This window comes from Rana temporaria, chromosome 1 (genome assembly GCF_905171775.1).
Source record: "Rana temporaria chromosome 1, aRanTem1.1, whole genome shotgun sequence".
NCBI classification, from domain to species: domain Eukaryota; kingdom Metazoa; phylum Chordata; class Amphibia; order Anura; family Ranidae; genus Rana; species Rana temporaria.
The window spans coordinates 638,451,665-638,476,338 of NC_053489.1; the positions used below are offsets into that span (position 1 = coordinate 638,451,665).

Sequence of the window (24,674 nt, forward strand, 5' to 3'; positions counted from 1 at the left end):
AAAAAACCACCCAAAAAAACATGAAGCCCCTTTTGCAGATGCGCGGTGGTGCAATGTCGCCTCACACATCTAGCAGTGCATGCACGAAAACACATGGTAACAAAGTAATGTTTTGGTCAAATACTTTTTTCTTCAGAAGGAACGTGCATGTTTTTGCACATGGGGTAGCTTATTAAAATTAATGGGCTGCCCGAAATGTAACATGCAGAAACGCGCACACTCCATCGCATCGGCATAGTCTTCAGGTGGCACAGGCGGCAACAGAAACCAAAGTCCATTCCTACTTCTGCAGTTTGATCCAGAGCAATGGGCTGCGCCGTCTCACAAATGTCCATTAATTTCTTTTGTGGGTGTGGCTACCTTTTTAGATGAAGGATTATTTAATGTGAAGTGACATTGTACAAAATTCGGTAATCCGCAGCAATTTATGAGATCTTAGATCCGCCATATACTGGATGATTTTTCAGAAGATTTGTCAGTGATATGATGAGAATTTTGACGAGCCGAGCAATGATTGCGATTTTTCGAGGTATAGAAAATAGAGATGTTAGTCATAGTGATTGTCGAACTTGTTGAAAATTTTATTCTCTGCAGTCATTCGTTTCCAAGAAATGTAATCAATACAAATGATCGTTTACAGGGCGGTTTACAGTGTAAAGGATACCCGCTTCCGTTCAAAGCGCAAATGATCGTAAAAGGCCATTGTCGTACAGGACACATAAACCCACCACAAAATGTAAGTCACTAGCAATTTGTTATGATGCCAATAAAATATGCATTGAATTGTTTTAGAGATTGGCTGAAGTTTTCTGTAAAAAGGAGACATTCTTATTAATCGCTGTTTATTATTGCACTTTTTTAGACATCCTGTACGCTCCAGCGGTGCTGCTTCTATGATTGGAGGTTCTGGCTGCAAACCGCACAAAGCTGTATTGTGCAACACACATCTATCTTTTTTTGGCTGTTAAATGCAGCCTGAGATTATTGGAAGCAGCACAGAGCTTTGTGGGATGCTGCAGTTCTTTACTGCATGCACATTAACATGGTATTTTGGGAATTCGGGTAGGTTGCGCTATGGCAGCCCATTTGTTTTGCATGTGCGTTGCACTCTGCTGCAGTACGGTCACATTGCCGTCTATTATAGTTGTGCATAACCCATTTTAGAGAAACACAGGAAACCGTGCGATGGATTGTGGTGCCATCAATGCACCCAAGCAGCAAAGCACAGTTGCGAACCTTCTGTGCCTTAAAGCGGAGCTCCACCCTAAAGTGGAACTCACGCTGATTGGAACCCTCCCCCCTTTGGTGTCACATTTGACACCTTTCAGGGGGGAGGGGGTGCAGATACCTGTTTAAAGACAGGTATTTGCACCCACTTCCGGCCACACAGTTTCGGGAAAACTGCGGGCATGACGTCACCTCCCGTTCTCCCCCCCGTTGTGCTCTGGGAACACTCGGCTCCCAGCGGGAGCCAATCAGCGGCGCAGCATAACTCGCGCATGCCCCGTAGGGAACCGGGTAGTGAAGCCGCAGCGCTTCACTTCCTGATTCCCTCACTGAGGATGGCGGGGGGAGCAGCAGAGTGACGAGCGATCGCTCGTCCTCTGCTGTGGACGACGCTGGACTCCAGGACAGGTAAGTGTCCTAATATTAAAAGTCAGCAGCTGCAGTATTTGTAGCTGCTGTCTTTTTAATATTTTTTTTTTTCATGGCACATCCCCTTTAAGCTTGGTTCACACCTACAGCCGTCACTATGTGCAGGTGCATTTTTGCGTGCAGGGCAGCCTATTCATGCCAATGGGCTGCCCTACGCACAAGAACTGCAGAAAATAAGCTCCTGCCTCGTTTCTAAAACACACCTCGCTAAACCACATGGTGCTCTGTCACAGTGCGGTGCGGTGTGCGCAAAAATGCATGCAAATGAGTGGGCAGGTATCATTTTATTTTATGTATAGTGCTGTCAGTTTATGCGGCGCTTTACACACATGTATATTCACATCAGTCCCTGCCCTCAAGGCACTTACAATCTAAGGTCCCTAACTCTCTTTCATACATACACATACTAGAGCCAATTAACCTACACGCATGTCTTTAGTGTGGAAGGAAACCTTTACTTTAATCTTCATTCTATTTATGAAGATTAAAAAACCTGTGTACATCAGCCCCCCTAATACTTACCTGAGTCCCCTCTTTATCCAGAAATGTCCACGAGTGCCTTGGCTGTCTGTTACTTTCCCTCCTGATTGGCTCCCGCTGCTGTCAAAGTTAGTTAGCAAATCAGGAGAGAAAGGGGCTGGGCCACGGCTCCATATCTGAATGGACACATATCTGAATGGTGCCCCCATAGCAAGCTGCTTGCTGTGGGGGCACTCAACAGGAGGGAGGGGCCAGGAGCACAGAAGAGGGACCCGTGAAGAGGCAGACCACTTCACAGAGCAGGTAAGTGCCACATGTTTGTTACTTTGAAAGCAAAAAAAATAGACTTTAGTATTTAAGAATTAAGAAACAATGGAACTCTGATACAGGACAGTATGTTTCTGTGCATGTTGGCGAAAGCACGTGGTTTTGTGTGCATTGCCGACATGCATGGATGTGAACTTAGCCTTACATTGTGCTGTTGTAAAAATGACTACATGTCCCATTGGCAGTGATGTTTTATGTAAGTATGTGTTCCTTGCTTCTGTCAGGATAGATGGGCTTGCTTCTAGGTTTTATTATATCAGTTTGGCCGAGTCTTTACAGCTAGCGAAAAATTATCCTGGTGCATCTGGGCGGCCATAAAAAAGCTGCTGATCCCTTAATCCTCCACATTAATTTTAGTTACTGTTGTAAACTAATCATTCTGTGTCAGACATTTGTCTCTAGCATTCAAAAAAACTTGGGCCAGGCTTCAAATATTTCCCATGCAAAGCCAGAGAGGTTAACTTTCTGTGCATCTTAATCGTTGGCAGCCCAACACAAGCTTGATAATGGCGAGTTGGTGAAGGGTTGCTTTTTATTTTTATATTTACCTTTTTGGGACAGTCTGAGCCCAGAGTGTGCGACTCACTGATATGATTTTGTGAAAGGTCTTGTATATCTTTTATCTTTTTTTTTTAAATAGGGTGCCTTCTGGTTTCATCAGGGGTGCCTTGGTAAAATGCCTAAAAATTGTGCACAATCCAGCCCCCCCCCTTCTCTCCATCAGCACTGGGGTCACTGTGGTTTTAAATTGGGGTGCTTTGACATTTCTGTGTAAGATTTTAAAGGGAGCCTTGGCTGAAAAAAAGGTTCAAAAATACTGATCCAGGGCACACGTAAACTAGGACCGGTTAAACGAAACCGTGCCGAAGTTTGATTCTCTCCCTCCCCAATCCTCTACTGGTCTGCACCAACACTGGGCCATAAGCAAGTGTTCCAGGGCACACTTCACATTATCAGGCCTGTCAACCAGGCCACAGGGATTCCTGTTTTCTGTGCTATGGCACGATATGCACTGAAGTGAACTGTGCCCAGGATCACATCTGCCAACTGGTCTTTGTCACGGTTCAGAGCCCTCACACAAATGAACTGGACCAAGGAGGTGAACTGTACCTGGGATTAGTTAAAACTGCCAGTGTGAGTGCACCTTTCATTTCTTAGGCTGACATCACCTTTAGTGAAGCAGAAATGCCAAACAGTGGCGGCTGGTGCTCACTATATTGGGGGGGAGGGGGAACACCCAACACTCACACCCCCCCTGCTGTAGACAGACGGTGGGTAATGCCTCCTAGTTTGTTTCAGTGGGAGGAATGGTGGCCCACCATTGGCGTCGGTGGGAGGAATGGTGGCCCACCATTGGCGTCGGTGGGAGGAATGGTGGCCCACCATTGGCGTCGGTGGGAGGAATGGTGGCCCACCATTGGCGTCGGTGGGAGGAATGGTGGCCCACCATTGGCGTCGGTGGGAGGAATGGTGGCCCACCATTGGCGTCGGTGGGAGGAGTGGTGGCCCACCATTGGCGTCGGTTGGGAGGAGTGGTGGCCCACCATTGGCGTCGGTTGGGAGGAGTGGTGGCCCACCATTGGCGTCGGTGGGGAGGAGTGGTGGCCCACCATTGGCGTCGGTGGGAGGAGTGGTGGCCCACCATTGGCGTCGGTGGGAGGAGTGGTGGCCCACCATTGGCGTCGGTGGCAGGAATGGTGCCCCAATGGCTGCAGTTTGGAGACCACTGCTACAAATGCTAGGGGTATGTTTGTTGCGATTGCTAAACAAAATAAAGCATTGAGACATGGGTGGGTGAGTTTGCTTTTGAATATTTTGAAAAAAAAGGCTGTGACACACAGAAGGCTTTTTCTCCTAATGCATAGAATGCATTAAGATAAAAACGTCTGCCTTTACAATCACTACCATAAAAAACAAGTTACAAATTGCAGCTTGCAGTGCTAGATTACATTACCTTGGCATATTGTGTGTGTGTGTGTGTGTGTGTGTGTGTTTTTTTTTTTTTTTAAATAGGGTCTTATGTAAATTTAAAATGTGCGGTATTCTCCGTAAACTATTCCATTATCGGTAATCTGCTTTTAGTGTAGTCTGCTGGGATTAGTTTACCAGCCCATAAGTGACATGCACACTACAAATAAATCACTTTCTAAAAAGCATCTGTTTTTCTACGTGAGATTTTTTTTATTTTTTCCCTTCACTCTTTAGGCTGGCCATACAGGCTGGTTGAATAATAATAAAAAACCCCAGCAGGACTGACTAGTATTGTGATGGTGGGGAAGGCTCCCCGCCATAAATACTATATCACAGCAGGGAGATACCCCATCAACCGCCAATGTGTAGATAAGGGAATCCTTCCACTGTGTTTTTGATGGCGGGGACCCTTCCCCACCATTACAATACACTGATCAGTGCTATAGCCGGCGGCACCGATTGTTCAGGAAAAATCAGACTGACTGACTGTACACACGTCGATTAATCGACTTGTGTACAACCAACTTGCTCATGCATCGAGTTGCTGTTGATTTGGTCGAATATCGATCCATATATGGCTGCACTTCCTCTTTTTAACTCTGTTTCCACCTATACCTAGGTAGCTTTGAGGAGAATTACTTTTTTTGTCTAGCACCACAGGAAGATGGTGCAGTACTGAGCCATACAGTGCCGATCCCGACCTCCCTGAGGCCCTAAGCAAAATGACATGTCACATTAAATATTAACGTTGAGAAGCGGGGGGAGGGGCTGTTCTGCTATCGGAACTGACATCTTACATTAAAGTGAGAAGGCGGGGGTGCTGACTTCTTACCTCTTCTTCCATGCAGCCAGCAAATTGAGAAGCGTGGTGAAGGGCCAAAAATGAATTCTCCCCAGGCGGGGCCTCTAGTAATTTGGGGGGGCCCCCTGCAGATTTGCGGTGCCCTTAGCGGCTTGCATAGTGAGCCTATAGGGTGGATCGGCCCTGGAGCCATATATGGTAGACGGATTTTAAACAATGCAGATCCCTTAATGTATAGTTGAAATACACATTTCCTGCATTGCCTATCAAATGTTCTCCAGTCTTTGATGCACATAGCCCTGCTGGTCAGCAAAACCGCGACCACGTTTCGGTCATCTCTCTGCTCGTGGGTGGATGATGCTAATTCATTGGCCATTGGTTAAGACTCCATTCACACTTGAGCGTTTTGTTGCTTGGTTTCCGAAGAGTGACAGCGCTCAAGTTAAAGAATCCCATCATTATGAATGGAATACTTCACACATTAGCGCTGAGTCTTCTTGTTCATGAAACTTGTAAAAGTATGTGAGTTTATTTTGGGGCATAATAGTACATGGCCCATAGCCGTTAATAGGAGCCGGTTTAATGTTAACAGTGTTTATGCAAATTTTTCAGATACTCCCATTTGAAAGTCCATAAGGCAAAAGAAGCTAGATTATTTTCTGGTACTACAAGTCGCATATAAAAGAGATCCTCTAAAATCCAGTGCCCACACTCATACCTTTGTGTGGTGGTCCTGAAGGTTGAGAAGTGGTACAGGATGCTAGATTGCTAAACCAGGAAAAAGCCTGGCTGCACATTGTAGAAAAGGCGCGCAAAGAAGTCTGGCTGCCGTTGGCAGGTAACTTTGTATTTAATATTTAGGTGCCACCTAAAGCCAAGCTGAGCTCCGTGATCAAGTTGGCTTGCTCAATAAGTGCCATTATGCATGTAAACTTAAAAGCTTCAATATTATTATTATTATTTTTTTACGACATTTCATAATTTTAATAGAAATTGTAATTTTTTATTTTTTTTTTAAATTGTGTAAAGTCTTGAGTCAATTACAAATCGTCTAGGGCCAGCCAACTGAAGGCGGCATCGTAAAGGTGCATGCGTCCCATCATGCAGTGGGAATTGTAGTTGCCAGTCGGAATGCATCGGTCAGACTTGGGAGTCTTAGTTGCTGAGTCTGCCCACTACAGTAAGCTGAATTAAACTACAGAAGGGAAGGAACAAGACCAGTGGCTAGGGGAATAGCAGGCCTAGTGGCTCCCAGTTTTGGAAAACTGATTTAAAGCGGAGGTTCACCCTAAAAAACAACTTTCTACCATCCAGCATACTAGCGTCAGCTAAAGTATGCCTTTATTTTATTTTTTTACGCTGTACTCGCAGTTTTAATCCATTAGTTTCGTTTCTGACTCCCGCGTGGAGTAGGCGTTCCTATGAAGAAGGGAAAATGATTGATGGCCGGCTATGGCGCGTCATGCTTCCCGACAATAGCCGGAGTAGGATTCGGCTCTTCACGGACGCTATACAGACTAGGAGCTGACTGCGCAGGCGCCGTGAAGAGCCAAGTCCTATTTCGGCTATTTTCGGGAAGCGTGACGCGCCATAGCCGGCCGTCAATCATGTTCCCCCTCTTCATAGGAACGCCTACGGGAGTCTGAAAATTAACTAATGGATTAAACAGTGAGTACAGCGAAAAAAAATAAAATAAAGGCATACTGTTGCTAACGCTAGTATGCTGGATGGCATGGTAGACAAAAAAAAAATATTTTTTTTTAGGGTGAACCACCACTTTAAGGCTGGCTTAGCCCTTTTTTTTTGGATACCCCGGCAGTAGAGCTGCACAATTAATCGTTAAAAAAAATCGTGATCTCCCTTCAACCACCCTGATGTTCTCAAATACAGAGCTTGCAGATTTTCATATAACAAGTGGACAGACTTATCAGCTGTCAAAAGGAAAATATATGGGCAGTCTGCCAAGTTTTTAACAGGAAACATTGTAACTAATGCTCCCTTCTTGGATCAAAGGGATAAACTTCTGTGTGTAAATGCAGGAAGTTTAACCACTTAAAGTCTAAATCTTTTTCTGACACTTGTTTCTTATGTTAAAATCAATATTTTTTGCTAGAAAATTACTTGGAACCCCCAAACATATATATTTTAGCAGAGACCTTATGGAATAAAATGGCAATTGCTGCAATATTTTTTTCACACTGTATTTGCCCAGCGGTCTTTTCCAATGCAATTTTTGGGGAAAAAAAATACACTTCAATGAATAAAAAAAAAAAGAAACCGATTCATTTAACGAATGAATCGCCATTAAAATTTCACAATACCTGGGCCAATTGGTTAAACTTTACTGAGTCTTGACCTCACTTCGACTAATCCTTAACTTGACCGGAGTATTTCATTCACTTTTATATTATTGGTTTTAGTGTTATCTTATTTATAATAACAATTACCGGTATACTCCTTTCCCTGGTGTTTATTGTGCAGCTCTACTCTGCAGCATGGATTTCTGGGAGGACAACTGCATTTACAAAGAAAAATACATTTTTCAAATAGGTCCTGCTTTAACCACTTAAGACCCGGACCTTTAGGCTGCATTCACACCTGAGCGTCGGTCGTTCGGCGCTTTGTCGCGCGTATTCATGTTTATTTGCGCATTTGCATACAGCGTTGTCCGACGTTTTTGTACTTTGACGTTTTTTATTTTAGCCAATAGGAAAAACTATCATCTTTTCATCACTTGTTGCTATGTTGGTAGATTTTTTTAATCTTCTGCATGGGCAACAAGTTCTATTGATTAAAGCGACAAAACGCCCGTAGCAAACGCCCGTTGTCGCGCAAGTCGCTTGAATCGAGCGTTTCCATTACTTTCTATGGGAAATGGAAACGCTCAAATACGCCCAAACCGCCCGATACGCGCGACAAAAAAGGGTCCGGAACTTTTTTGGGCTACAGGCGATGGGCGTCAGGCGCATCAGCGTTCAGATGTGAACCATCCCCATAGACTTTAATGTATTTTGGTCCCTCTGGCGTTTGTGAGCGTCGCGCTACAGGCGACAAAACGCCTAGGTGTGAATGGGCTCTTAGGCAGCTAAAGGACCCGGCCAGTTTTTGTGATTAGGCACTGCGTCGCTTTGACTGACAATTGCGCGGTCGTGCGACGTGGCTCCCAAACAAAATTGGCGTCCTTTTTTTCCCCACAAATAGAGCTTTCTTTTGGTGGGATTTGTATTTTCAGTTTTTTATTTTTTGCCCTATAAACAAAAATAGAGCGACAATTTTGAAAAAAATGCAATATTTTTTCCTTTTTTTTCAAATTTTTTTTTTTTTATAATATCCCCCAAAAATATATAAAAACATTTTTTTCTCAGTTTAGGCCGATACGTATTCTACCTATTTTTGGTAAAAAAAAAAAAAAAAAAGAATAAGTGTTTATCGATTGGTTTGCGCAAAATTTATAGCGTTTACAAAAAAGGGGATAGTTTTATTGCATTTTTATTTATTTTTTACTACTAATGGCGGCGATCAGCGATTCTTTTCGTGACTGCGACATTATGGCGGACACATCGAACAATTTTGACACATTTTTGGGACCATTGTCATTTTCACAGCAAAAAATGCATTAAAAATGCATTGTTTACTGTGAAAATGACAATTGCAGTTTGGGAGTTAATCATAAGGGGGCACTGAAGGGATTATGTGTGACCTCCTTTGTGTTTCTAACTGTAGGGGTGTGTGGCTGTAGGTGTGATGTCATCGATTGTGTTTCCCTATAAAAGGGAACACACGATCAATGATGGTGCCACAGTGAAGAACGGGGAAACTGTGTTTACACACAGCTCTCTCCGTTCTTCAGCTCCGGGGACCGATCAAGGGACTCCAGCGGCGATCGAGTCCCGCGGTCACGGAGCTTTGGACCGAGTCGCTTGCACGTGCCGGCGGCGCACGCGACCCACGGCTGAGCTTAAAGAGCCACGTACATGTACGTGGATGTGCCCAGCCGTGCCATTTTGCCAACGTTTATCGGCGTGAAGGGGTCCTTAAGTGGTTAAAATAAGTAATTGGGCATGCTGAAATTTAACATTGGGGGTTATTTACGAAATACAAATCCACTTTTCACTACTAATGCACTTGGCAGTGCAGTCGCTGTAGATCTGAGGGGGACACGCAAGGAAAATAAAAACAGCATTTTAGCTTGCACATGATTGGATGATAAAATCTGCAGAGCTTCCCCCTACACTTTCTAGTGTACTTGTAGTGCAAAGTGGATTTGCCTTTCGTAAATGACCCCCTTTGTGTTTCTTGTATATATTATCTGAGTGACTTGCAACTGCAGTCTGAAGATGGAGATGACGCCCTGAGAGAAACTGGATAGCGGTTACACCTTTAGACCAAACGCTGACCTTAGGCTAAAGTCGTTGGAATATCTGGTATCAACCAAAAATAGTGCCGGATATTGGATATAGCTCCTCAGACATCCTAATTGCCGAGTTGGTGCACGATGGGTCTGTCCGTTTCTTCTCTTCTGCTCAGTTTGTGGACCATTTAAGTTGATTCTATTAATTGGCAAAATGTTTTTTATTTTTTCTGGAGGATTCTTCCTACTAGGACTTTTCGGTGCCCTCAGCAAGTGAGAACGTTGCAGTATCATTTCTGAAGATTGCAGATCCTGTTTTACTTAGGTTTACATATTCTTTTGTGTGTCATTTTACATTAAAGTGGAGGTTCACCCGAAAAGTTAATTTTTAACCTTAGATTGAGGCTCATTTTGTCAAGGGGAATCGGGTAGTTTTTTTATAATCGAAGCAGTACTTACCGTTTTAGAGAGAGATCTTCTCCGCCGCTTCCGGGTATGGGCTGCGGGACTGGGCGTTCCTATTTGATTGACAGTCTTCCGACAGGCTTCCGACGGTCGCATCTATCGCCTCACGAATTTCCGAAAGTAGCCGAACGTCGGTGCGCAGGCACCGTATAAAGCCGCACTGACGTTCGGCTTCTTTCGGCTACTCGTGACGCGATGGATGCGACCGCCGGAAGCCTGTCGGAAGACTGTCAATCAAATAGGAACGCCCAGTCCCGAAGACCATACCCGGAAGCGGCGGAGAAGATCGCTCTCTAAAACGGTAAGTACTGCTTCGATTATAAAAAAACTACCCGATTCCCCTTGACAAAATGAGCCTCAATCTAAGGTTAAAAATTTTTTTTCGGGTGAACTCCTGCTTTAAGGGCATAGAAACACTATCAGGTTGTAGTGGAAAATGCTTTCCAAAATGCTTTAAAGAGACTTAAAGTGATGATACACACACCGTTTAATTTACAGTCTCTCTTACATTTTCTGTATGTGGATAATGACGCTCATTATTTAAAAAAAAAAAAAACGTTTCCTAATCGATATACAGCTGTCACATGACCTAGCTCTTTCCCAGCCTGTCTGCAGGGAAACATAAGCAGGAGAAGCTTCTAGTCCTCTGCTACTGGTCACATGATTTTAAAAAAAATGCCTCATTTGGAATTCAGAGTAAAAATAAAAAAATATCAAATTGTTATTAACTTGTCATCCAAATGTATACCATATTTTTCGCTCCATAAGACTCGCCTATGTTTTAGAGGAGGTAAACGAGAACAAAATATTCTGAACCAAATGGTCTCAATGTAGATATGGGAAAAATAATGGCTAACTGGCTCTAAGGGTTCCATGTAAAGAAGGCAGTTGGATAATCAATGTGGTGACCTTGCATAGGATCTGCGAACCCAATGAGCCAGTCTCTATCCACAAGTCCCAGTGGCTGTGTGACCATGCCTGTCCTCAGATGGACAGAGCAGATGCAGATAGGGTGGTTAGATAGAATGACGCATGGGGCAGCTCAGTAACGTGATAATGGTAGTCTAACGCAGTGATGGTGGGAGCGGGGGCTACTCAATATTTGCTCCAAAAAAAAGACATCACCCCCCCCTATTTTTGGGGGCAAAAAAGTGTCTTATGGAGCGATACGATATTTGAAATCAAATCTTTATTTCGTGACAAGAACATGATGCAGGTGGCTTTCTGCCAGTCACAGGCTGGGTCACGCCCCTACAGCTTGTGTGTAGGGAGGGAGGTGAAACCACCATCGTGTTAAGCTGATTAGTGGGCATGGAGGAGGAGAAAGGGAAGTAGGCTATAATTTACCACTGTGTATACACCCACATGTGACTCTATAGTCACATGGGCTTTTCAGCTATGATCTGGAGGAAATGCTCAGCATAGAAACTCGCTGAAAACTGAGCATATGCAGTGTTGTCGAGATCTGCAAAATCCCTAGCTGAAATGGGAACATGAACAGAAGGTAGGGAGCCAAGATCAACCAGTTTTTTTTTTTGCAGAAAACCAATCTCAGTGATTATCGACGACATGTACCATTTTGGTATTTTTTTATTTTTTTTTGCAGTGAAAACCGTAGAGGTATGAATCCAGCATTAGCCCACAACCGCTAAATCTTATGAGCATTAACATGTTAATTTCCAAGGTATTTAAATTAATTTGTGCTCTTCTGTTTTTATTAAAGTATTACCTGGTGTTCCTGCCACGAAGATCCAGTAGTAGGGTGCCCCTGTCTTCCAATTGTACTCCTACATTGTCCCCGTTACAAAGGCTTCGGCTTGAGACTACAAGTGACCTGTTCAACATTTATTACATAGACATGGTCTACTGTTGTCTGTATTAGGAAAATCCTCAGAGAAATTACATGCCACCCACATGGATAAGGAGTGGAGTTGCTGTAGGAGATGTAACAAGGCAAGAATAAGTAGTAGTGTTTAAAAAAATACACTATTTGTGATGCACAGTACTTCCGCAAAAACTAAATGTGATTTTGGTGTGGGTTGGCATCTTCTGTAACCCTTGTGGTCCCAACTGTCACAGGAGCCAAACGGCTGTTTCCACTTGTTTATATTTGGGCATGTCCATCAACGGGTGATTTGATGCTGGGAAGCATTGACAACAAATGTCTCGACCACCGCTCATAGACATGCATAGCGATGTCCAGACAGTCGTCTGCTTCCGTTATCTTGAGGGATCGGCCTTGGCTGCTGATGGTTTCTGCTGTTCCCCTATAGACGTTAGATCATCCCCCATAGGCGTTGGACTAGTAGACTGTCACATGATTAAGGTTTTCTATAAATTTTCCTGCTGCCCCTGATTATCAGGAACTCAATTGAGCATTGTATCCTGGATTTTGACAAGATTTACTATAAAATCAATGTTTTGGCAGAGATTATATATATATATATATATATATATATATATATATATATATATATATATATATATATATATATATATATATATACACTCTATATATATATATCTACATATACATATCTCAGAAACTCATCCAATTAAGATATATTTACAGAGCATCCTTCTTTACTCTTTCCTGACTATTTAAAATGAGTAAAAGGCACACCTCGATCTGTCATCAATGCCAAGCAGGTGGAGACCTTCTGCACATGGCCTGGGATTGTCCTAATATCAGAACATTTTGGTCACAGGATACTGAATTAGATTTCCCACACCTTTCTTATGATTAAAGCCTCATACACACGATCGGACTTCCAGCGGATTTTTCCGTGGATTTTGGTCCGAAGAGCGTTGGCCGTGAACTTGTTCTGCATACAATTTTTAGCCAACATTCACCAAACCACGTGGTTTTTCAGCTCTTTACTACATCCTTTTGGGCATCTTCTGCTATTGTCTGATGTTTGGCATTGGTTCCAAGCATGCGTGTTTGTACTTTTGGATCTTAGTTGGACGGACTCACAATCGGATAAACTGACGTAACAGATTTATTGCCCAACAATTGGTGAGCATGAACAGCCAACTTTTGTTGTCGTTAATTCAGCCAACAATTGTCTGATGGAGCATACACACTGTTAGATTATCTGACCCAACACGATCGTCAGACAATTATGGCCATAAAGTTGGACTGTGTGTACGAGGCTTAAAGTATATAAACCAGAATTGTGATGTTTTAGTATTTTTTGGGAAAACTGCACAGTATGGTACAGCCAAAAACTAAGGCCGCGTACACACGGTCGGACAAAACTGATGAGAATGGACTGAGGTTCAGTTTCATCGGTCCAAACCGACCGTGTGTATAGCCCATCGGTCTGTTGTCCTTCGGTCCAAAATGTTAAAACGTGCTTTAAAATCGAACCGATGGCCCGCTGCCAGATCGGTCCAAACCGATGGTTAGTACAGAAAGCATCTGTTTAAAACCCGCGCATGCTCAGAATCAAGTCGACGCATGCTTGGAAGCATTGAACTTCGTTTTATTCAGCACGTCGTGTGTCTGACGTCACCTCGTTCTGACCCGATCAGTTTTTGGAACGATGGTGTGTACACACATCAGACCATCAGGCCACTTCAGCAGTGAACCGATGGAAATGGCCCGTCGGACCATTCTCCTCGGTTTGGAACGACCGTGTGTACGCAGCCTTAGACTATTAACATTGCAATAAAATTAAACATTTAAATAAAACCAGCTCGGCGAAAAAGGTGAAGGTTTGCCAACTTCAATCATGTGCAAGCACATATTCGAAAAAATCACTTTGGTAAGTGAGGTCTACTCCTTTAGTAAATCAAGCCCACAGAGCAGCTCCATATTTTGCATGGGTGCTTTCACGCTGCAGTGGCCATAAACAGACTGAGGCTAGGTTCACACTGCTGCGAATTCAAAATCGCGGTAAAAGCTTGATTTTTACCGTGATTTTGCGGCTGCGATTTTGCCGCGATTTAAGAGACATCTGTGTAGGGTTCAATGTAAATCGCGGCCCGAAATTGCAAAAAGTAGTACAGGAATTACTTTTTGAAATCGGTGCAGCGCCGCAGATGCGGCGTCGCACCGATTAGGACAGTGCCATTGCCGGCAAATGCCGCCGATTTGAGATGTGATTTGACATGTCAAATCGCATCTCAAATCGTACCCAGTGTGAACCAGGGCTGAAATTTGGTTACTTCAGCAGGTACCAGCTGAATTTCAATTGGTTTGTTACTGTCCCTGCTCAACAGAAATCAATTGTTTGCCTTCTGTTGAAGAAGAAATGTTGGGAAATGTATTGATCATCGGCTGCAACCCATAGAGGTGGATTCCTTTTATTTCCTTTGGATGGAGGAATCTGTCCACTGGCTGAATGAGCTGGGGTCAGCTTTAGATTGAATTCCTACAGGTTTTTGGCAAATGTTTTGAGGCTTTGCGGCATATAAAACACAGGCTTTCATAAGTCCTGAGGTGAACAGCAAAGTAAACATGCCCTCATTCACTAAGCAAAGTGTGACAATGCTCTACTCCTTTAGTAAATCAACACCATTGTTTCATTCTTGGTTTTCTGAACATGTTCTCACACAAGCTTCCTTATTACCTTTGGACAGCATCCAGTGTTCCTCCTTTTATCATTACCAGCTTAATGCTCTTTAGTCTTCTTGTACATCCATCATGTGCTATAAATGATCTACATCTTAATTTAGTTTATTGTTTATGGGTTAAATCCTTGCTAATATTTCAGTACAGTTCTCACATCTGTGAAAATGCAGCCTGTATTTCCCAAGGAACAGCAGCGGGGTATTAAGAGTTTTTACATACAGGTTTTAAAAGGTTTGCTTGGACGATTAAGGACAAACAAAACATTGGGTTTAATATGGTGCGCAGGTTAGTGTGCCTGATGCTGTAGATCCAGCCTGGCCATATGTACTGAGCATAAGTACCACATAATATATTTCCTGATCCCCCACTCATGGGTACACTGGCTGTTTTTTTTATAAAAATCGTTGAAATTAGTCCAAGTTCATGCCACAATGAACATAAGTCACGTGTGGTACATCGGCTAAAGGCTGGAAAAGAGAACACTAAAGTTAACTTCTAATTTAAACACTGACATGCAGGCCCAGATTTACTCCCTTTGCCACCCCAAGGCCGGGTCCTTGAATGCCGCCCCTGCAGTACAGGGGGGACATTATCCGCCGGGGGACTTTTTTGGCAGGACACTGAGAAGTAGGGGGGGGTGCTGACATTGAGAGGCTGGGGGGGGGGCTTGCTGCTGAAAATTGCATTGAGAAGCGGGGGGTGTTCACCTCCTCTTCCCTCAGTTTTCTCTCCTCTCGCCATCCGTGACATGACAGGGGGGAGCTCCCGAAATGAAAGTGAAAGTGTCCTCTCCTCTCAGCCACAGTGCCGCCCCTGCACCCACTGCCGCCCCGAGGCCTGGCCTTTTTGGCCTTGTCTGGAATCCGGCCCTGCAACATGTTCATGTGCTCCAGCTCACGTTCCAGTGTAGAGAAGTGGCATTATTACCTTGATAAACATCTAGTAGCTGACTGCCATTTATTTATTAACAGAGTCATGTATGAAATGTGTGCTAACAGGAAAAGTCCCGTTTTGCCCTTTGCAACCACATCAGTGAAATGCCATGGATCTGTAAGCTGCTATCAAACCGTAAACTTGGTTAAACTAGTTTTCATATATATGCCCTATACCACTGGCATGTCCCAATATGTTCAGTGCACGTGAGCTCCAACAGGGAAGGTTGGGAGCAGGGGCCATTGTGCAAACACAGCACACATTTGGGGAGCGCTCCTTGACGTGACGCTTCTATTTAAGCCACAGCTGATCCTTTCACTTGATGGAAGGATCTACATTTATACCAACACTACACCTGCCTTCTAAAGGGGGTGGGTGCAGTACCGCACCGCCATAATGTTGACCAAGTACATATGTAATGGGTACATACTCTGGCCTGCCAACTCATCCAGATTGGTGCCAGTGTATGCATAGGCCAGGATTTGCCTCACCAGTCGAGATGAGCTTGAGCGTCCTCTGAACGCTTTTTATTTATTACATTTTTTTTGTACTCCCAGTAAGTTGAAGGGGTGGTCATTCTGTGTGCCGCAGCTCACATGAGCTGTAGAGTAGAGCATAACCCTGCCTGCAGCTCATTGGTATACAAACACGCAGAAGTTCATGTTGGACAGGAGTTTAGAGGATGCCAAACTCGTCTCTACTCACCATTCTCCACAAACCATTCCAAATAAAAGGTAATAGTCTGTAGTCCAAAGATCACTTTGTATAGAAAATTTCATACTCGCTGTAGGGGACTTTATGACCCCTTTCACACTGAAGCGCTGCTAAAGCGCCAGTCGTTTTAAACCCAAGAAAGACCAGATTTGTGGCTCTTTTGGAAGCGCTGCCCATTCATTTCAATTGGCAGGGGCATTTTGGAGCGCTTTTTTTTTTTTTTTTTTTTACAGCGTTTCAAACATACCCAAAAGATGCTGCTTGCAGGACTTTTTCTACCGCCCTGCTAGCGCACCACCCCAGTGTAAAAGCATCCATCCAAATGAATTGGAGGCACTATTTTTAGCGCTAAAACGCCAGAAAACTCAGTGTGAAAGGGGTCTATATGTAGACAAACATTGCTCCAGTTGGGGAATGTGCATTTATGTTTTATCTGGGTATTTTACATATTTTAAATGGATAAAACAAGTGGTGATAGGAATCGTCCAAGGATGCTTACAACTGAACCTAAATCTGATCTTTTTACCCTGTGATTTTTCAGTCAAGTTTCTGAATAAAAACTTAGGCCCCTTTCACACTGGGGCCGGAGCTGCGGTGGAGGTATAGCGCTTCTAAAAATAGCGGCGCTATACCGTCGGATTTGCCATGGGATTCGGCCGCTAGCGGTGCGGTATTAACCCCTGCTAGCGGCCGATAAAGGGTTAATACCGCCCGCAATGCGCCTCTGCAGATATTGCCGCGGTTTCCCATTGTTTTAAATGGGAAGGAGCGGTATACTTACCGCTCCTCTCACCGCTCCAAAGATGCTGCTTGCAGATTTTTTTTTCTCTCCCGCCAGCACATCGCCTCAGTGTGAAAGCCCTCCGAGTTTTACATTGGGGTTGCTGGGCAGGAGTTTTTCAGGCGGTATAGCAGCGCTATTTTTCTAGAGCTGTACCGCCTGAAAAAACTCCTCAGTGTGAAAGGGGTCTTATTCATTGAAATTTCAGTATATAGACTTGCCTTAGTATTTTTGTATACTGTATCAGACTGCTTATGTGCCACAGTTTGTGCATACTGTTGAGGTAGCTTTACTATCGTTCACTCCTGTTGCAGCCACAATGCTACTCGTAGCAAAGCTGTCATTTCTTGGCAAACATGTCCGCTGACAGAAGGCGTGTCCACAATTAGTAATGACTCGCATGTAGTTAAATAAGCCTGTGAGGGAACTGCATTTAAAGAACTAGTGTGTGTGTGTGTGTGTGTATATGTGTGTGTGTATGTATATATACTCTCTATCTGTCTAATATGTAAAACATTTACTTTTATTTTATTTTTGGCTACACCCTATACAAATTTTGTTCACTTTCCTTAAAATTTTACCTTGATTGCATACAAAACTGAAAGGTTTGCCCTCATGTTGTATGGTTTTGGTAAATCTAAAGAAAATTGTAAAGTGTGTATCCAGCTTAATGTAGGCTGCCTGTATGCAGGTCAGCTGCATAAATAAATTCACAATGTATAGTCCACATTGCCCATGTGAACAAGGCCGTCTAAAGTAGACCTTCACCCGTTTTAAAAAATGTTTTCATACTTTTTGGAAAGTCTTTTTTATTTTTTTAGTACTTTTTTTGTGCTCCAGAACTTTCTGCTTCCCCCCCCCCACCTAGGTGGGGAATGATGTAGGGATCCTCACTGCCTCCTCCTAGGCTTTCCATGTCGCGCTTCCCACAATGTAGTGTCTCCCTGTATTCCTGTGCATGCACATGACGCAGGTCTCTAGGTGGCCCCAGATACCTAAAACCAGCAATGTTTGTTCTCGTACAAGGGAATTCCCTTCTCATGAGCCGATATGCCACAAGTCTCTGCCAGGACCCGGTGTGGAAGAGGAGCAGCGGGATAATTTTAGATGCAGGAAGGTCCTCTAATCTAAATTTTATTAAAGTGTGTTAATGTTTTCAAAAATTCTATACAATACCATCTTCATTTGCGGTGGCCATATTTGCTCATTACGTTACTTCCTTCTAGTCTTTTTGTAAGGCACCTCTACTAAGATGAGGTTTTTCTTACCCCTCTAAAAAAACGTCAGTCTCTAATGTGATCTTTGTCTAGGCTTTGGGGTCCTTTTTCACACAGGTTATATCGGTTCCCACCCCGAATAAAGATCAGTTTTCACATCTATCTTTAGGTCAGTTCAGTTTAAATTATCAGTCTACATCTGTTTTTTGGTATCCATTATACATAAATGGAACAGATTTAAGTCACACCTATGCATTTTTGGTGCTTTTTGCAGATTTGCACTACAGTCCATTTAACATGGTTTCCTATGGAACACGTTCTGTAGTGCACTAAAAATTCATAGGTAGGAATTAGGCCCTGTACACACGACCGGTTTTCTCGGCAGAATTCAGCAAGAAACTCGATGGGAGACGTATTCTGCCGAGAAAACCGGTCGTGTGTACACTTTTCGCCGAGAAACCCGTCGGGGAAACTTGGCGAGCCAAAAAGAGAGCATGTTCTCTATTTACTCGCTGGGCAATGGGAACATTTGGCTCGACGAGTTTTCTGACAGCCGAACAAGAAACTCGACGGGGAAAACGATGTGTTTCGCCCGTCGAGTTTCTCGGACGTGTGTACGCGGCCTTAGACATTAATGGATGATATCCGTTTTTAGATGCATCCAAATGGAAAGACACCAGGCTTGTTTAGTTAAAAAATAAATAAAATAAAAAACTGACCTGAACGGCCACGGCTATAAGTGGATGTAAACGGATGATCGTCTGCTTACATCCGCCTGTCCTAGACATAAATTGTGGTTCAGACTGCATCAGTCTAAAAAACTGACAGATGGATCCAGACTGAACGCCCGTGTGAAAGGGCCCTTAGGTCATATGAGGGGTCTCAGGAACACCATTCTTTATTTATGAAAGAGAGGGTACTTTTTTTTTTTTTTCCCTATGTAAATGATGACAGACTGTATGGTGATCTATAAATGGGAGGAAAAGATCTTCCAGAATGCCTATCTCAAACGGAACAAGATTGTACAATCGGGATGCCCAGACGAAAATAATCTAATTTATGTACTCCCATAGTGATTCAAAAAAAGTGACTTTTTTTTTTAATGTTTACCTTTTCATTTTTTTTACAATTTTTTTTCTATAATCAAATTGGTTTCTTTTATACAATACGGGCAGCGCTTATTTTAGACAATTTGGTAAAAGTGTGTTTTTTTTTTTTTTTTTTTTTTTTCAATGAGACACATGGTGAAATGTACTTTTGTTAGGGAAGCGACAACCACAACACAGTAGCTATGTACGGTTGTACAGTATACCCCGCCACAAATATTTTGAGTCAAATTGCCATTCTTGCAGTTCTGGCCATGTGTGTTCATTCTGAAAGAAATCGCTTTGTTGCTAATAAGTGTTTATGGCTTGGTGTCTTCAATGGAATAGCATGCTGTTCTCATTAAGGGTTCTATACAATTCTGTTTAGCCGGTTTAGTCACATTGTTGTAGTTTTTATTCTTGACTGTTGGTAGGCTGGAAGCCATTGTTTATATGTTCTTTGCAAAAACCCTCTGGAAATTCTTAGGTGATGACCATTGGTTAATGTTTTGCTGTACTTCCTGGTTCAGTCAGAGGCTTTCTCTAATTTAGAGACCTAGTCACATTTTTTTTTTTTGTTTGCATTTATTTAAATTTTTTTGCTTTTTGACTTGAAAGGGTTTAAAACTTTTTTTATCTTTATTTTTTCATTAATGCGTATTAAACTTCTGATACAGAAAATCCTATTGATTGTAAGCTCTAACAAGCAGGGCCCTCTGATCCCTCCTGTATTGTATTGAATTGTATTGAAATTGTACTGTCTTTCCTAATGTAAAGCGCTGCGCAAACTGTGCTATATAAATCAATTATTATTATTATTATTATTATTATTATATTGATTCATCATGGCTATAGAGCTGCAATCAAAAGGGAGTATGGAGTTTAGCTGATTTGCCGTACTATAGGTCTGACATGGCGTGGAGGTGTCACTTTCACAGAAAAATCACTATCTGGAGTAAGGATCTCTTCTCTGCAGCATACTGGCAGGGGACAGACTTTTCTACCTAGGTTGTGGCTGCTTTATAAAGAAATAAATCTCCCACTGCTGCAGCGGTCAGAATACTCCCTGAGAATAATTTTGTGTAGCTGTTCTAGAAAAGAAACCATTCCCTGGGAGTTGGGGCCCGTGTGTCTTGCGTTCAGGTCCGCCTGCCAGTTTTTAGGCGGACCTGAATGGGCGCTCCATGCTCCTCTATGGAGCCACGGATGTCAGCTTTGACATGCCCGCTGACATCCGATCCGCCAAAGTGTGACGGAGGAAAACACTACTTTTCCATCCGTCTATCGGATGACAACGGACTCTACGTTTAGAGTCGTCGTCCGATTCCCCCATAGAGGAACGCGGCGCTCTGACAGGTCGGTCCCTTCACAGTGTGCAGAGACCGACCTGTCATCTGCCTGCTCAGCGGGGCTCGACGGAGCGATCCCAGCTGAGCGGAGCCCGCACACGAACAGCCCCATGTGAAAGGGCCCTAAAGGGACTCTGGCAACGAAAGACAAGGGTTCCTGAGTTTACAATAGTACATGGGCCTGGAGGGTGAAGGTCACCATGAGCGTATCAGCATAAGGCATTTGGCATTTAATTTTGTAATTTACTTGAGGAAAAGGCATAAATGCTAGACTGGGTCCACTCTGTGACCACTGCCTTGGACAGCTGCCAGAGGGCCCACACGGGTGATATGGTTGTCGAATTTGGCACGATGACTCTTCTCTGCAGTGGTCCTTCCCTCCCAGTAGAAAGACGTATACAACTGCTTTAGGGCCTGGGTACATCCTCCATCCCTCCTGGAACCTGAAGCTCTGCAACAGTTGGAGAGCCACAAGTTGCCTGATACTTGAGTTTGAAAAGATGCTCAGCATTTTTGGAACATCTTGTGGTTGTGTAGGAAATGTGATCATCTTGGACCCCTGTGTTGGTTATCAGTACTCTAAATATTGCATTTTTTCATATTTATGTATTGTTAATACTCCTTTCAGTGTACTTCTAGTAAATGAGATCGGGAGATCTGTTTTATCGTTTGTTCCTACAAGGGGTATATTTTAAGTAATTCTGAGCCGATGTTGGGCTATGTTCCTCGACTAGTTATAACCCTGAGAGAAAGTCCCAAGGACTTGGTAACTACAGATGCTTAACTTTTATCTTGTGGCCTGTTGAGCATGGTCGCATATTTCCATAAATATATGCCTCTCTGCCCAAGAGTTGGTAATGGTTAAAACCCCAATTAGATCCCCCTCCTCTTTTTTTTTTTTTTTTTTTTTCTTTTTTCACAGTTGATGTCTAGATCAGTGGTCTCCAAACTGCGGCCCGAGGGCCAGATGTGGCCCTCTGCTTGCCCTTTTCCGGCCCTTTGGGCACTATTCCTCCCACTGGTACAAGACACTATTCTGCCACCAACAATGGGGCATCATTTCTCCCACTGACACCAAAAAGTGGGGTACTATTCCTCCCTATAATACCAAGGACTGGGCACTGTTCCTCCCCCTAATGCCAAATGTGGCAATGCTTACTCCCACTGATGCCAGGAATATTTACACTCCCGCTGGCCATAGTCTGGCCCTCCTAGAGTCTGAAGGACAATAAACCGGCCCTTTTGTTTAGAATGTTTGGGGACCCCTGGTCTAGATGAAGAGCTCCCATTTCACTTACTGCCTTGGTAATGCCAGAAAGAAGTGAGTGAAAATCCCTGACAGGAGTTGCCCCTAATGGAAGATTTCCTCTCACCTCTCGGGTCTTGGCCACTTTTCTGGTGGCTATAGTGTACTTCCCCAGAACAAATGGAGAGCTCTGACAGAAGTTCTGAGTGTTTCCTATACTATCCAACAACAAAAACATACTCTTTTTTTATAAATGTATCAATAGTATGGGTTTTGCACCCGCACATCTAGACATCTAACTCCTGTGAGTTGAAATATTTTCTGCCGCTTTCCATAAAAGCAGGATATTTAAGGGTTAGGTGAGTCTTCAGATGGTTAGGGTTGAGTTGGGTGTTTTGACTTTGTGTCGTTTTATTTAGAAGTAATTATAAAGATACAATCTGCTACGCCTCATAAGAACTTTTATTTATGCATGTCTAAATAGAAGATCATAAAATATGTTTGCACAACCCAACACGATTTTCGCTGCTGTTATAGGCTAGGCCCTGCTGTTATCTGCAAAGGTGTGTTTATATTTTGCAAAAATAGTACTGTACCAACCATAGATAACAGAATTTTCCACTATAGCCAGGGCCGCTGATAGGGGGGACCACCATTCCTCCTGTAGGGGGGCCCGGTCACACAGGGAGAATTGGGGGAATTGGTGCGGAGGATGCCCTTTGTGGGTTCTCTGCAGCAGCTGAAAGCCAGTTTCTCCCCCTTCCTGCAGGCTTTCAGATGCTGCGGGTAGAGACAGACATGGGGCATGGTTCCTATAATTGATTCCTTGACAGCAATTCCCCTCCCTGTCCTGCCTGCATCTGATTACCGCCCCCCCCCCCCTCCGCAGCTACAGGCTTCCCTGTCCTGTAAAAAAAATAACTACAAATAGTATATAATATATATATGTATAGTATTAAATATTGTAAATATTAAATATTGTAATTTTTAAAAATTATAAAATAATTGCAAAATGTTCAACATTTTAATTTTTTTTTTTTTTTTTTTTTTTATAAAACATGGCTAATTCACAAAGGTTCTCTATTATGTTTGTGTCCCCTAATAATAATTTTAGTGAAAATATTGTCTTGATATATTTGGTGGGTAGGTTGTACGGGGCCCCAGGATTTCTAACAGCAGCCCTGACTATAGCCATAGGTATCTGTTCTTACCTGAATAATGGCACTATGTTACAATGGTTCTTCAGACCCGTTTTCTATTAGTTACTTTGTTCATTTGTAGTGAGTAATGTTTTAACAGAAATAATAAAAAAATAATAATCTATTGACAGAAAAAAAATACACCCTATATTTAATATCCAGATGGAAAGATAAGCACGCTGAGTAATCCTTCATTTGTGTACCCTTTAAAATGATATCTAAACACACAAATGTAATGCAATGCCTTGAAAAAGTACCCCTTGAAATCTACCAGATTTTGTCATGTTACAGCCAAAAATTTTAATTTATTTTATTGGGTTTTTATGTGATAGATCAACACAAAGTATCACATAATTGTGAAGTGGAAGGAAAATGATAAATGGTTAAAAACACATTTTTTTCCACAAATGTGAAAAGTGTGGCGTGCATTTGTATTCAGCCCCCCTGAGTCAAAACTTTGTAGAACCACCTTTCACTGTAATTACAGCTCCAAGTATTTTTGGGGATGTCTCTACCAGCTTTGCACATCTAGAGGGATATTTTTGCCCATTCTTCTTTGCAGAATAGCTCAAGCTCTGTCAGATTGGATGGAGAGCGTCTGTGATCGGTAATTTTCAAGTCTTGCCACAGATTCTCAATTGGATTTAGGTCTGGATTTTGCCTGGGCCATTCTAACACATGAATATGCTTTGATCTAAACCATTCCATTGTAGCTCTGGCTGTATGTTTAAGGTCGTTGTCCTGCTGGAAGATTAACTTCTGTCCCATTCTCAAGTCTTTTCTAGACTACTTGGCTCCATCCACCTTCCCATCAACTCTGACCAGCTTCCCTGTCCCTGCTGAAGAAAATAATCCCCACAACATGATGCTGCCACCACCATGTTTCACGGTGGTGATGTGCAGTGTTAGTTTTCCACCACACATAGCATTTTGCTTTTAGGCCAAAATATTCAATCTTGGTCTCGTCTCACCAGAGCACCATCTTCCGTATGTTTGCTGTGTCCCCAACATGGCTTCTCACAAACTGGACTTTTTATGGCTTTATTCAACAATGACTTTCTTCTTGCCACTCTCCCATAAAGACCAGATTTGTGGAGTGCACAACTAATAGTTGCCCTGTGGACAGATTCTCCTACCTGAGCTGTGGATCTCTGCAGCTTCTCTTGAATTGCCATGAGACTCTTGGCTGCTTCTCTGATCAATACTCTTCTCTCGCCTGTCAGTTTAGTTAGGGGTAAAGGGAGCTGAATACAAATGCACGCCACACTTTTCACATTTATTTAAAAAAAAAAAAATTGAAAACCATTTATCATTTTCCTTCCACTTCACAATTATGTGTCACTTTGTGTTGGTCTATCACATCATTTTTTTCCAAATTTTGTCTTGTTACAACCAATTTTAAGGGGTAGGAATACTTTTTCAAGGCGACGTATATTTAATAGTCCTTAAATGTGATGGCTGCATTAGGATTTTTTTTTTTTTTTTTTCGTCTTTTTTTTTTTTTTTTCCCGCGTTCATT

At 42.9% G+C, this 24,674-nt stretch overlaps 1 protein-coding gene across 8 annotated transcripts in view; it reads left to right on the forward strand.

Annotated features, from left to right (window-relative positions):
- Nucleotides 1-24,674, forward strand: part of CPEB2 (cytoplasmic polyadenylation element binding protein 2) — a 155,025-nt gene that overhangs the window by 31,763 nt on the left and 98,588 nt on the right. For 4 of the 8 annotated variants that reach the window (XM_040335439.1, XM_040335441.1, XM_040335440.1 and 1 more), the window contains exon 2: nucleotides 641-736. The exons of the other annotated variants lie outside the window; for them this stretch is intronic. In XM_040335439.1, coding sequence (XP_040191373.1) covers nucleotides 641-736 — 96 coding nt within the window. The remainder of the gene's footprint in view (nucleotides 1-640; nucleotides 737-24,674) is intronic. 8 annotated transcript variants of the gene reach the window in all.